The sequence below is a fragment of the Panthera tigris genome, chromosome D3 (genome assembly GCF_018350195.1).
Source record: "Panthera tigris isolate Pti1 chromosome D3, P.tigris_Pti1_mat1.1, whole genome shotgun sequence".
NCBI lineage: Eukaryota > Metazoa > Chordata > Mammalia > Carnivora > Felidae > Panthera > Panthera tigris.
Window position 1 is genome coordinate 13,406,012 of NC_056671.1, and position 15,276 is coordinate 13,421,287.

The 15,276-nt window shown below is 48.9% G+C and overlaps 1 protein-coding gene across 2 annotated transcripts in view; it reads left to right on the forward strand.

The window, feature by feature from the left end:
• The window catches only part of RNFT2 (ring finger protein, transmembrane 2), a 68,559-nt gene that overhangs the window by 9,830 nt on the left and 43,453 nt on the right, over nucleotides 1-15,276 (forward strand). For both annotated transcript variants that reach the window (XM_007079626.3, XM_042962573.1), the window contains exons 6-7: nucleotides 2,137-2,237; nucleotides 5,794-5,947. In XM_007079626.3, the coding sequence (XP_007079688.2) occupies nucleotides 2,137-2,237; nucleotides 5,794-5,947 (255 nt within the window). The remainder of the gene's footprint in view (nucleotides 1-2,136; nucleotides 2,238-5,793; nucleotides 5,948-15,276) is intronic.

A 15,276-nucleotide genomic window follows, 5' to 3' on the forward strand; every position in this document is an offset into this window, starting at 1 on the left:
GTACATATTTTCTGCAAAACAGATTCTGCATGACCCTCAGTAAGTTTAGAAATATCAACTTACTGCTAGAGAACTCTCCTCTTTGTCCTTCAGAGTTTGGCTTCCCAGGGCATTGCTAATTCTCTCTTTGTATTCCTCCTTTGGTTTGGATTTACAGGAGGATTAGACTGGAATCCATTATTTATTGGAGTAAGAAGGGCTGCTGAGTAGATTATTCACATTGATAAGAGCCGTGGGTTGGTTGGAGGTGGTTTCTAGGGTCATTAACCTTGACCACGCCTGGAATAATGGGTGGATGCAGATGCATTTATTTTGTCTACTCTATGGAAATGTGTTTTGTAACCGTGCACGGAGCACTGATCTGTGTCTGGAGACAGTGGAGCATTTACCAAAACCGCAGGGAAGGTTACACTGAGAGAGTTATGACCTCATCTGATTCCAGCAACACAGCCACCCTGATCCAGGAAAAGATGAGCTTTTGAGAGTCAGCAGCACAGGGGTCTGTGTGCATGTCTCCCCAGAATGCATGCACCCTACTCTGTGCCTTCTCCACAAATTCCTTGGGATCGCTCTCAGCTGGAGAAGCTGCTGGGAAATAGGAAACCAAGTAGGTTTTCCTTCTCGTCTTCCTGGGGACTCATCAGAAATGCGGCTGGAGAGGGGCACCTGCGTGGCTCAGTTGGTTGAGCATCTGACTTTGGCTCAGGTCATGATCTCATGGATCCTGAGTTCGAGCCCCATGTTGGGCTCTATGCCGACAGCTCAGAGCCTGGAGCCTGCTTCGGATTCTGTGTCTCCCTCTCTCTCTGCCCTCCCCCACTCCCGCTCTCTCTCTCTCTCTCTCCCTCCCCCAAAATAAAAAAAATTGAAAAAAAAAAAAAGAGGGGCGCCTGGGTGGCTCAGTCAGTTAAACGTCCGACTTCATAGTTCATATGATGTCATAGTTCATGAGTTCGAGCCCCGCATCAGACTCTGGGCTGACAGCTTGGAGCCTGAAGCCTGCTTTGGATTCTGTGCCTCCCTCTCTCTCTGCCCCTCCTCCGCTAATGCTCTGTCTCTCTCTCAAAAATGAATAAGCATTAAAAAATTTTTTTTTTCTAAAAAAAGAAATGAGGTTGGAGAGAGAAGCAGGGATGACTTGGGCAGAGTCTTTGATGGCCTCGTGTACAAACTTGAATCTAACCCTATAACTGTGACCCTGTATTGAATGGCCAGGCCAGGATAGTAGCCCAGAAGTCCTAGAAAAAGTGGGAGCGGAACTTGCCAACCTGTAGATCTGAATCTATTGCTGGGTTGTAAAGTCTGAATAATAGTCCTACCATTCACTGAGCCTGAAACATGAATCCATGGTAGACTGAATGTTTACCTTTAAAACTTTACTTAATCCTTAGCAAAACTCCCATCCTCAAATGAGGGCACAGAGACCTCAAACAAGTGCCCTTGAGCAAGAGCTCTTTACCTTCTCTGTGCCTCAGTTCTTTACACTAAATGTGAACTAACATTTACTGCATACAGCACTGTTCTGAGCATTTCGTTCACGTCAATTCTCACAACTCTGTTGTGGAGACACAGTATATACCCATTTTCCAGATGAGGAGAGGGAAATGCAGAGAGTTTCGGTAACTTGCCCATCCCTCTGATTATAGACGAAGGGTTTGAACCCAGGCCGTCCATCTCCAGAATCTTCTGCTAACTGTAGTGCCTTCCTGCCTTTTCACATAGCAGGTTTCTACATTTTGTGGGGGGGGGGGGGACTGGGGGGGAGATATATATAGAGAGAGAATCATATAGAGAGAATCTTAAGCAGGCTCTATGCCCAGCACAGAGCCTGAGGCAGGGCTCAGTCTCATGACCATGAGATCATGACTTAAGCCAAAATCAAGAGTCAGATGCTTAACCGACTGAGCCACCCGGGCACCCCATGTTTCCACATTTCTGTCACCTTCTCTGTGACCACCCCTTGGGTTCCAGTGGGATGGGAAGATTCCAGCACCCTTCCCTTCACCATCAGCCCTGCTTCTTCCAAACCTTTGAGAAAGGGGGAAATTGGCACTTGTCAGAGAACATTCTGGAATGTTTTGCCATGTGCACCTTTGGCATTGCAGCATCCCTACAAATCTCTTGTTTTGTCTCCAGGAGAAGAGATCGGTGCTGGTCATCTTGTGGATCTTGGCCTTTCTGGCAGGAAACACCCTATACGTGCTCTATACATTCAGTTCCCAACAGCTGTACAACAGGTGAGCAGGGGAGGGGTTCTGACCCCTAGTGGGAAAGTGGGGGGCACTTTGCTTGGGACACACAACTCCTTCACTTGGGAACAGTGCAGTGGCTCTGTGTCACGTAACCTTTAAATTCCACCCTCTTGTATACATGCATGCCAGAGCAGAGCTCTCTAGTAGAAATACACCGCAAGCCATGTGTATGATTTTACGTTTTCTAGTAACCACACAGTGGGGAGGTGGGGGAGGGTCAGCCAGTAAAGACCTGTAGGACTGGGTTGAAACTCCAGCCAAGCTTTCAAATCATGTACATCTGTTTTAAAAATGGACTTTGAGGAATGGGAAGTTTCCCCACTTTCTGTAGCCACCCCATAAAAGCTATTTGGAGAGTTAGTTTTAAGGCATCAACACTCATCACACACAATGCGTTATTGTCTGGCCCAGAATATCAAGGTCCTGATGGGTGGAGGGTGGAGGAGGTGGAGTTTCCCAGAATCTTGGATGAATTTCCAGCTCATGCCATTCTCTGGGCATGATCACATTCGCAGGCTCAGACCTCCATGCTCCCATCAAACCAGAGCTGAGTCAAACTGGCAGCACAGAAAGAGAGAGGGAGAGAGAAGCTTAGGAGAAAAGCAACAAAGCTGAACCCCTTCCGTAATGATGTCAATGGTCTATGTGTTTGATACCCATAGGCATCACCTTATTTTACCCTCTCAGTGACCCAGCAGGGTATTGATGGCCCCATTTCACGGGTGAGGAAACTGAGGCGTAATGAAGTTTTTCCTAATGAGTCTTAGTCCTGGTAGGCGGCCCTTACCAGCAAGACTGAATCTTCCTAGGATTTGCAGTCTGATGACCAGCGTCCTTCCACTTCACCACCTTTGGCAAATGATGGAACCTCCTTAGGCTTCGCCCTGTTTCCTCATTGGTAGAACCAGGACCAGGTTATTCTTGCTTTATCCACCTGACAGGCTAATTGTTAGGAAGGCCCAATGCTATAGTGCATGAAAAGTACTGGGTAAACGGAAACATTGATATGTCATAATCCTATCCTGATTGATAGTATTCTTTTATAATAAATTACCTTTTATAATAAATGTACCTGTTGGTGGTGGTGCCTAACGAGGAGGGAAACTGATAATAAAATACATCAGTCCATGAAAGTTTATAGGGTAGTTAGAAATAAGTGGATTTAGTGATCAATTCTACAAAAACACTTCGGTCCCACCCCTCCTTCAAAAGCCAAAACAAGAAAAATCCCCTAAATGGTGAACTAAAACCCAGACAGATGAATCTGAGACCAGCTGGTGTCTCTGAGATGAGTGGAAGGCAGATCTTAATGTATTGCCATCAAAGAAGCGTAACAGAGAAGCAGAGTGTAGAAGTCAGTTAACCAGCCCAAGATCCCAGGAGGGACAGGAGCAGAGGCAAAGGGCACCTGGGGCTGCCAGACTCTCCCTGGATTGTAACACAGAGGGCCACTCAAACCTGGACGCGAGGCGTCCTCTAGAGGCAAGGCTAGAACGTGAAAGGACACAGAGGGTATCGGGTAAGATTGCCAAAATAGATTATTTTCATTTGTTTATTTATTTTTTAACGTTTATTTATTTTTGGGAGAGAGACAACATGTGAGCGGGGGTGGGGGGCAGAGAGAGAGGGGAAGACACAGAATCCAAAGCAGGCTCCAAGCTGTCAGCACAGAGCCCAACGCAGGGCTCAGATTCATGGACCTCGAGATCACGACCTGAGCCGAAGTCAGACACTTAACGACTGAGCCACCCAGGCGCCCCTGATTGTTTTTATTGATTTTGCCCTACTCTAGCTGTTTGAGACACTTTATTATAAATAGAAATTGATTTTTTTTAAATAAAAGTAAAAACCAGACCAGTTTGGGGCAGCTGGGTGGCTCAGTCTGTTAAACATCTGACTCTTGATTTCTGCTCAGGTCATGATCTCATGGTTCATGGGATCGAGCCCCGCTTCAGGCTCTGCACTGACAGTGCAGAGCCTGCTTGGGATTCTCTCTCTCTCTCTCTCTCTCTCTCTCTGTCTGCCCCTCCCTCCCCCCCTCCTCTAATAAGTAAACTTAAAAGAAAAAAAAAAACAGACCAGTTCATTCCTGGGAGGCTATAATAAGCAATCCCAGTTTGCACCACTTCCTGCCAGCCCAGCAGAGTATGTCAGAAGCATTCAGAAAGCATCTGTGCTGGGCTGTGTGCACCGGTCCTTACTTTATAGTGGACAGAGAGGACTTGGTGTAGCCTTTGCTCAGAGCTTGTAATCCAGCAGGAGGAAAAGTGAGTGGACAAGCACAGTTTGGCTGCTGGTTCCTGTTCTGGCTCCCGTTCTAGCCAAGAGCTGTGCGCAGGCGACTGTACCTCTTAGGGCTCCCCCTTCCCCAGCTCAGATTGGAATAATCACAGTGCCTGCCTCCTAGAGGTAGGAAAATGAAATGAGTTAAGACATGTAAAGTGTATAGAAGAGGCCAGCATGATGATGTAAGCAGCCAAGATATTTTAGCTCTTACGTTGTTATTATAAATAACTTCATCATCCTCTGGGGGTAGAAAGCAGTGCTACTCAGAGTGTGGTCCATGGACCGGTGGCAGTTTGAGAATGGCTTGATGTCTGTATTTAACAAGGGAAGTACAGGAACTGAGTGTAAACTTACCTCGTCCCAAATGGGTAGAACGGGTTTACATACTCTGAGTCGCGCCGCTGTGGATACAGATGGAAAAGCACGAACTATAGCCGGGATACCTGGGTCTGAATCTACCTCTGTCCCTTAGTATCTGTAGGACCTTGTGCACGTTACTTTATCTTTCTGTGCCTCTGTTTGCTCATGTGCAAAATGGGGCAGATTAAATAGTACCTACCTCGTGGGTTGCTGTTATTATCACTGCTGCACGGCCGGGTCTGTCGTACGTCTGTTCTCCTGAATTCCACCAATGACACTATGAAGGAGGGAACGAGTCCCATGTTGCACGTGAAAACACTGAGGCTTACAGAGATGACATTATTTGCCCAGGGTCCAATAAATAGAGAAAACCGGATTCAAACTCGGGTATGATATTAATGCCCGTATGTTTTTCATGCAACTTACTTCACCTCTCCAACCTTCTGTGCCTCATTTATAAATTGGGAATAAGCAGTGCCCACTGTGGAGGACAGTGGGGTACAGTGAGTAAGTAGCTTAGCACAGTGTCTGCACATCAATTTCTCTCCTCCGTATGTCGTGCTGGCCAGCTTACCTGCCTGCCTCCCCTTTGCTTCCTCTTATGAAGCCTGTGGTGGACTCATAAAACTGGAGGAAACCCTAACTGATGAGGCTCCTGGCCAATCTTATTGCATAGCCTTCAGGGGAACTGAGGCTCAGAGAGGTTAAGATACCTACCTGAGGTCACACAGCAACTTAGTAGCAAATTCAGAAACAGGACACAGATATCTGACTCCCCGTTCAGTGCTCTTTCTACAGGTTATATTCACAAAGCTCCCAGAGTGAGTAGAAAGAGCTTCCAAGGGTCCGGGATCCTAAGTGAGCATCCTGACTCTCTCCCTCCAACCCCCACCAGCCTCATATTCCTGAAGCCCAACCTGGAGACACTGGACTTCTTCGACCTGCTGTGGATTGTGGGCATCGCAGACTTCGTGCTGAAGTACGTCACCATCGCCCTCAAGTGCCTGGTCGTGGCCTTGCCCAAGATCATCCTGGCTGTCAAGTCCAAGGTAGGCATTGGCTGCGGCCACGAGGTAGCCCCATTAATGCCCATCATGCAGGGGATTCGGGGCACCTTCTGGAGGAGGAAAGAATAGGCCTGGGCGGAGCGGATGTCAGCGTTTAAAATAAACAGAGCCCATCACCCACCTCTTACAATTCCCTGAGTCTGAGCCTGGCTTCTCGTTGTCACCACCGTCCTTTGCTCTCCAAGGGCACTGCCTAAGTTTCATTGTTCAAAACTGCTCTTGATGCAGTTTTCATCTAAATCTCACCTGAGAAAGGAAAAAAGTATGTTGACACGTCCTGCTTCTCCCAGGGAAGGGTGGCTTTCATAGGTTTCCACTCTTGTGACTTCAGGAGTGTTGTTTGTTTAACGGCAAGCGTTCTGAGGCTCAGAAGAAATGAGCTCCATGATCGATTAGTGATGTCTGCCATGGACACAGGACCAGGCGTGGTGGCCGTGGTGCTTTGCCTGCAGGGAAAGGCGTGCCAACAGGTGTTGGGGTAGAGAGGTCTTGGGGGATAACTATTGTCATTCAGAGGACTGAGCAGAGCTAGGAAAAGGCAGCATCTTTAGGGTGTAATGAATGCCTGTGCCTCTGCGAGAACACCTGTAGCAGGGAATCTGGACAGAGGCAGATGCACCAAAGAATCTCTGGAGACTCCTCCTTTCCATTCTGTGAAAGTAGCCATCTTTTCAACTTCAGAAACCTCAGAATTTGGGGCACCCAGGTGGCTCAGTCGGTGACGCGTCATACTCTTGATTTCGGCTCAGGTCAGGATCTCATGATTCGTGTGGTTGAGCCCCGTGTCGGGCTCTGTGCTGACAGAGTGGAGCCTGCTTGGGATTCTCTCTCTCCCTCTCTCTTTGCCCGTCCCCTACTCACAAACTCTCTCTGTCTTTCTCTCAAAAATAAATAAACGTTAAAGAAAAGAAAAGAGAAAAAAGAAAGCTCAGAATTAGTCCCAGGCATTGGTTGGCAGGAGAGCAGGTTGGAACGGGCCATCCATCTTGAGGTTGCCCAAAGCCCTGTGCCAGATGTCTAGGAAAAACACTGCTGTGTCCCTTCTTCACTCACACGCTCAGTACTTCTGACCCCACGTGTATGGGTTTCCCACACATCAGGCAATTCTCCGACACCAGCTGGGTGTCCTACAGTTCAACTCAATTCTGACACTGTCTACCTGAAGGTGGCATCACGTCCTACGGGTTAAGAGCTCAGTCCCACAAGATGTCCCCACCCCACTTCCGACACCCATTTCTAGTCCAGATTGTCACTTGTGCTTCTGACCGACTGGTTAGAAATCAGGGTTTCCACGACCCACTCCGTGGGTTCAGTCATTTGCTAGGATAGCTCACAGAACTCAGGCGTAACACTCGTTTACCTGCTTATTGTATAATTAAGGATATGGTAAAGGATGCTGATGAACAGCCAGGTGAAGAGGCGTGAAGGCGAGGTCTGGAAGGATCCTGAGCACAGGAGCTTCTGTCCCCATGCGTTGGGGTGCACCACCCTCCTGACCTGTAGACGTGTTCACCATCCCTAAAGTTCTCAGAATATCCTGCACTATTGGGATTTTTGTGGAGACTGTCACACAGGCAGGGTGGATCATAAGCTCCATTTCCAGCCCCTCTCCTCTCTCTGGAATAAGGGAGGTGGGGCTGAAAGTCCTAAGCTTCTAATCATGGCTTGGTTTTTCTGGTGACCAGCTCCCATCCAGGAGCCCAGCAGGAGTCACCTTATTAGACCCAAAGATGCTCCAGGAAATTCCAGGGGATTTAGGAGCTCATTGTCAGCAATCGGGGGCAAAGACCGATAGATACATTTCTTATTATTCACACCAGGGCAGTCTGAGTCCGGTTTTGTCCCTCCACATCGCACTCCCCTCCCCCACCATGTGGTTTATTCGGTTGACCCAAAACCCTCAGCTGTTGTGGTTTCCTTAGATAAAGCCACAGCTCTGGTGCCAGAGGCAATGCCAGGAGGTCTAAAATGGCATAAAGACAAAATGGAGAAGAAAGACAGAAGGGAAACAACAGACCTCAAGAAGTCCTGAGATGCCTCCCCACCTGCCCCTCGGAGACCACCGTCACCGTTACCATTTGCCCCCTGAGCTCACACCATGTATCAAGTAGGGGGCGGGGACTTGACAGTGGGAAGCAGGATGGCCCAGTGGTTCCACACGTGGACTTTGGCATTGAGCACGACTACATTCAGGTCCCAGCTACCCCCTTCCGAGCTGTGTGACTTTGGGCAGATGACAGAACCTCTCTGAGCCTTAATTTCCTCCTCTGTCAACTGATAACAAGAATGCACCTTCCTTCTAAGTACGTAGAACTAAGTACTAAGAACTATTGCTGGTAGCAGATGGGAACTGCTTTTCCCCACGCCTGGCACATAGCAAGCACTCAGTGATTCACATCGCTTCTTAGTATTGTCTTTATGACCAGCTGTGTGACCTTGGATGAGTTACTTAACCTCTCCGTGCCTCGGTTTCCTCATCTGTAAAATGGGGAGAATAACTGTGCTGGGTGTCTTCCTCTTGCCCCTCCAGATACACTGTTCACGTTTCTTTCCCACCCTGCTGTCTGCCCTGGAGGCTGACCTGGGTGAAGTGTACCAGCGGGCTCCCGCAGCCCCCAGCTTCCAGCGGGGTTCACCAGGGGAAAGCCTGAAAGGAGAGAGAGGCAGAGGTATTTATTCCTCTAGGGTGTTAGTCTTCTACGGCAGCCGTAACAAACCGCCACATGAATTTATTGTTCTTTGGTTCTGGCGGTCACATTTTCAAAATGCGTTTCCCTGAGCTCATCTTTCGGGTCAGCACTGTTCTAAGTGCTGTATACGCATTAGCTCGTTGAGTCCGCACCACCCCATGAAGTAGGTACTCTAATTACTACCATCCCCTTTCACAGTTGTGGGAGACAGTTCTGACCACACAGGTCCCATCGTGGGCAGCCCCCTGCAGACAGCCTTCCGTCAAGGTCTAGTAACTACGCTCTCTGCTCACTGCTTCCAGGCGCGGTGGGGGATAACAGCTCCCCACCTGTGGAAGTTTCTCCACCCTGGTTACCTGCCCACACCTTTGTAAAGAGCAGATGTAGTCAACTCTTTCCCGATTAATAAATGTTTAGTTAAAAGACTTAAACACCCTTCACCAAAGCAGATCTCCTGGTGGCAGATATGCACGTGAAAAGATGCTCAGCCTCATTAGTCTTTAGGAAATGACAGTGAAAATCAGTGTGTGAGATGCCACACTCATCCATGGTGGTGGCCAACACGGAAAGGCCAGACCGCACAGCTGTTCGCACAGGCACAGCCGTGGGCAAAGACCGATAGATATATTTCTGGAACTCACACTTGCGGCGGGAATGTAAATGGCACCTCCACTCTGGAAGCCAGCTTGGAGGTTTCTTGGAAGGTTAAGCATAACCTGTCGTACAGTCCAGCCCTCCCACCCGTAGGTGCTCACCCAAGAGGAATGAAACCATGTGTCCGTGAAAAGGCCTCTGCATGGGGCGCCTGGGTGGCTCAGTTGAGCATCTGATTTCGGCTGAGGGCATGGTCTCATGGTTCGTGAGTTCGAGCCCCGCGTCGGGCTCTGTGCTGACAGCTCAGGGCCTGGAGCCTGCTTCGGATTCTGTGTCTCCCTCTCTCTCTGTTGCTCTCCGGCTTGCACTCTGTCTGTCTGTCTGTCTCTCTCTCTCAAAAATAAAGACTAAAAAAAAATAGGCAGACAGATCAACAAATTTTGGTGTATCCATGCAACGAAATACAACTCAGCAATGTAAAGAGATGAACTACAGTTGACCCTTGAACCACATGAACAGCATGAATTGAACCACTCCTACACGATTTTTTTCTGATAAATACAGCACGGTATTATCAATGTATTTTTCTCTTCTTTGTGATTTTCTTTTTTTTTTTTTTTAATGTTTATTTTTGAGAGAGAGAGCGCGCAAGCAAGGGAGGGGCAGAGAGAGAGGGAGACACAGAATTCAAAGCAGGCTCCAGGCTCTGAGCGGTCAGCCCAGAGCCCGATGCGGGGCTCGAACCCACAAACCACGAGATCATGACCTGAGCCGAAGTCAGTGCTTAACCAACTAAGGCACCCAGGTGCCCCTAGTTAGGATTTTCTTAATATTATTTTTCTCTAGCATACGTTACTGTAAGAATACATACAACATACAAAACAGATGTTAATCGGCTTTCTGTTGTCAGTAAGCCCCCCAGTCAACAACAACTGTAGGCTGTTAGTAAAGTTCTTGGGGAGTCAAAAGTTATATGCAGATTTTTGACTGCACAGAGGTCAGTGCCCCTAAACCCCTGCATCAGGCTCTGTGCTGACAGCTCAGAGCCTGGAGCCTGCTTCAGATTCTGTCTCCCTCTCTCTCTGCCCCACCCCTGCTCACACTCTGTCTCTCTCTCTCTCAAAAATAAACATTAAAAAATTTGTTTAATTATATAAAAATAATAAAAATAGATTAATTAAATCTTATTTTAAAAAGTCACTTCCAGATCCTTGAACCTTTTCCTTCCTAGCACTGTGACACTTTGGGATTATCTGTGGTTCACTTCCACCTCCCCATATCCCAGAAGCCTGTTCTGACCTTCCACTCTGTCTGCAGGACCCGGCATGGCACTGGGCGGAGCAGGGCTCTATAAGCTGGTGGGTGAGGGACATGGTGGAGAAACTGGAATTTCACTCCGTCCCCGCCCCCGTGCCTCCTGGTTGATTATCTCTGGGCAGAAATAAGATGGAAAATCGTTTCGATGTCCATTGAGGGCAAGGGACATGAACCCAGCCAAGCGGGGAAGCTCGCTCAGCACTGACCGCCTGGAGTCATAAGAGCTCGCGATTATTGAGCACCGACCGTGTGCCTGAAAGCTTGCTAAGAGCCCTTCGTGTACGAATTACCTTACGTAGCCCCTTGCTGTTCGTCTCAGGTGGGTACCATTACTCTCATTGATGGATAGGAGATGGGAGGTTGAGGGGGCAGGTGGCTTCTCAGTCCCACCGCTGTGACCATTTCACACTAGAGCTGGGGTTCCCGCCCAGAACTTCACATCCTCAAGGGCCCCAGCTCTGCCTCAAAGTGGGCGTGGGAGAAGGATAAGGAAAACAGGCAGCTAACTGAGCAGTTACTCAGCACCTAGCACACTCTGGTTCTTGCTGGATTCTTTCCCGTGTCCTGACTCACTTCGGGCTCTCATCACCCCCGTGAGAGGGAATTCATTAGCACCTCTTTCTAGATGAAAAACTCAGTTTGAGTATCCTGTCGGTGCCGTGCCCAGTGCGTTGAAACCACAGAAACTTGTTTTCTCGTAGTTCCAGAAGCCAGAAGTCCAAAGTCAACATCACTGGGCCGAAATCAGGGTGTCGGCAAGGCAGCGCTCCCTCCAGATGTGACGAGAGGATCCGTTCCTTGCCTCTTCCAGCTTCTGGTGGCTGCTGGTGTTCCTTAGCCATGTCATTCCCATCTCTGCCTCCGTGGCCCTCTGTGTGTGAAGTATCCCTTTCTTTGTCTTTTATAAGGATGCAGGTGATTGCATTTAGGGCCCTGGATAATTCAGGATGTTCTCCTCATGCCAAGAGCCTTAATTTGATTGTGTCCTCAAAGACCCCTTTTCCAGGTAAGGTCACCTTCGCTGGTTCTAGGGATTAGGACCTGGTGTCTTTGAGGAGCCATTCTTTCACTTACTCCACTGAGGCTGAACGAGGTTTGAGACACCCAGCCAGTCACTTAAAGAATCAGAATAGGAATCCACGTCTTCCAACTCCCACGGCCGTGGCCGCTTCAGGAGATCAGCTGCCAGGCACCGAGTGGACCACATGCCGGAGCTCCTGGGCCCCTCCTGACCCTGCCACTTTCTAGCCACGGGGCCTTCCGGGAGTCATTTTGTGCCCCTGAACATGTTTCTAACGGTGGGAAGTTGAGATGTTAACAAAATTCTTTTTAAGATGCTGCAAAGATCAAAAGACTTAACGGCTATGGATGGAATGAGGGGCAGTTCGGTCACTGCCTGGAGAGGAGGCAGGCAAGGCTTTTTGCAGCCCTCTGCCGCTGGTCCCGCCTACCCGTCCTCATGCTTCCTCATTGCTTTTTCCTCCCCGCCTGCCCCTCCCTCTAGTCTTTGTGCTTCAGCCAGATGCTACTTCTTTCATTTCTTTACACATAGCAACTAGCACCATTCTGACATGTGGTAAATGCTCTCCTTAACCCGATTGCTAGATGAGAAAACTGAGGCACTGAGATACTGCATAACTAACTTGCACAGTCTCCAGAGTGGGTTATGTGCTATCCTGTCTCCTACCCACTGCACCTGCTGATCCGTCTTCCTCAAAGGCCCTTCCTCTGCCTCGTGTCGTAACTAACTCCTGCTCCTTGGATCACAGCCTCTTAGAAACCTTCCCTGCCCCCTTCAGGCTAGGGATGGTGCCCCTGATGAGGACTCTATACTCTCCCCATTCTAGCACTCACCATCCTGACTGTCATTGCTTGCTTAATTGTCTGCCTTCTCCGCTTGATTGTCACCTCTGTGATAGCAGAAATGAATGCCCCTAGCTTGTTTGTTGATGGGACACCAACATCTGATATGCGCTCAGAAGCATTTGTTGTAAGTATGTATGGGTAGATGTGTGGATGAATATATGAGTGAATAGATATATAGGTAGGTGGATGAATTTGATGGCTGGATGGGAAAGTTGGTGGATATGTGGATAGATGGGTAGGCAAGTGAGTGGTGGGTGGACGCATGGATGGATGGATAGATATTTGGATGGATGGATGGATGGATGGATGGGTGGATAGATTGATGGGCAGGTGGATGGATGGATGGATGGATGAGTGGATGGGTGGGTGGATGGATGGGTGGGTGGATGGATGGGTGGGTGGAAGGATTGATGGACAGGTGGATGGACAGATAGGTGGATGGACGAATAGATGGTAGATGGATGGGTGATTGAATGAGTTGATAGTCTAGCCAGCTGCACTAACTCTCATCACCTCCTCTTATAGCAGCAAGGAGAACTTAAATTCCTTTCCCAACTCTGCTCAAACCTGTTGTATTTGGTAGCTGTCCAAACACCTCTGTCATGAAGACACAGAAGCCCACAAGACAGAGTAGTACTCACTTCTGTGTGCTGGAAAGGACCATATAGGGAGCCTTAAAGCTACCTAGGAGCCAAACCAATAATAATAAATATGGCCAAGCATCGCTGAGCACTTACCAGGAGCTAGGCAGTAGGTTAAGTCTGCCACTTGTTCAGGATGTATTGACTGAATGCCAACTACATGTCAGGCACTGTTGTAGGCACTGAGGATATATCCATGAACAAAGTAGACAAAGATCCCCGCACCCATGGCGTTTTATAGTCAACTGAAGACATTGTCTCATTCGGTCTTAATCCTGGAATGGTAGATGTTGCTGTCTCTTGTCACAGAGCGGAAACTGGGTGAAATCACATGCCGAAGACTGCAAACCTCATAGTTAACACCTAGCAGTAGGAGCCGCGCGCGTGTGGAGTCCGCACTCTATATGGGCCAGGTGTTCATTTCTTTCTGACATCTGTCTCCCAAGGCAAGTGCTGTTGGTTTTTTTGTGTGTCTTGTATTGAAGTCCTGTTCACACGCTGTAAAATTAACCAGCAACCATTTTAAAGTATACCAAAGCCGTCTGCGTTCAGCATAGTCACAGTTTGTGCAACCGTCACCACCTGTCTCTAGTTCCAGGACGTTTTCATCGGCCCTGATGGAACCCTCCCCGTTTGCAGCCGCTGCCCCCCTCACACTCCCAGCCTCTGGCAACTGCTAATCTGCTTCCGGTCGCAGGGATTTATCTGGTGCGGGCATTTCGTAGAAGTGGAATCACACGTTCTGTGACCCAGTGCCTGGCTTCTTTCCCCCTCCTGTCCATGGTGTTTTCAAGGTTCCTCGATGTTGGAACAGGTACACTTCATCCCTTTTTATGGCGGAATACCGTTCCGTTGTATGGTAGACCACCATTTGCTCACTCGTTCGTCTGTTGATACACATTTGGGTTTGATGGACACTTTTTGGCTATGTGACTAGTCCTGTGCCAACCCTTTGTGTACAGGTATCTGTTTGAACACAGTCTTCCTGGGCACATACCTAGGAGTGGAATTGCTGGGTCATGTGATAATTCTTTGACTTCTTGAGGAACTGCAACACTGTTTCCCACAACGGCTGTGCCGTTATACACTCCTGACAGGTGCTGTTTTTATCCCTGTTTACCAGAGGAGAAAACAAACGCAGGGAGAGGTTAAGGAAGTAACCCAAGGCCACACAGCTTGAAAGTGGTTGAGCAGGGATTTGAACTTGGGGAATCCGACTCCAGAACCCCCTGCTCTGAGCTTCTAGGCCATATTCCCTCCTATGTAAGTTCCCTGGATTTGTTTGGGAAGTTGCTCAGACTTGATTAAGGAGAGGGGCCCTCATATCTATATAAAATTCCCCCAAGTACAGACCGTGGCTCCCTCACTTCCTTCTATTTCAGACGGGCATTTCTGGGGGCGAGAGGGTGGGGATGTGACCTGGCACCCCTTCCCTGTGCCGCTGAGGTGTGGGCGACAGTTATTAATGCCTCGCTGGCAACTGTCCAGCTCCCTTTTTCTGATTATTATTATTTTATTCGGCGAGATTAATGTGCCAGGTCACAGCATAATCCAGCCTGTAAAAAGTGATGTGAATAGTCTCCTCAAGATAAATTGCAGGCTTGGAAAAGGTTCACAGCCTTTCCTTGCCTGTCTGAGTGCTCTTCCGAATCCTCATCAATCCTTGTCTGGGCAGAAGAAAAGGACGGGTCTTCATTTGCAGCTGGGGGGGGGAGGGGGGAAAGAGCACATCTGTCAGGGACCCCTAATGGCTCACAGCACAGATGCTGTGTCCCGCACCTCTGTGCCATCCACTGAGAGGGTGGGTCGGTTTTTAATATGATAATCGTCGTACTGGAAGGGCTTTTGGCATTTGGATTTGCTTGATGGCTCTGCGGTCCCCGACGTGTGAGACCGGGTGAGCCACCAATTGCAAGGTGCCTCGGGACCCCGGAGGGTCTGTCAGGGATCTTCTCTCGCCTGGGCCTCCCAGGAGAGCCGGGCTCATCGGCCAGCCAAGATGAGGATGGGATTAAGGGTGGCAACCACTGGCTGGCGATCTCAACCCCAAACCATCACGCCAGCTGGGTGTCTAGAGCACCCACTTGTATTATGAATCCAGATGACTTCTATAACCCGTGTGTCTTAGCTTTGCCCCACCTGGCTGCTACCCACCTGCCTGACCTCATCACTGGTGACCATCTCCCTTGCTCACTCTGGACCA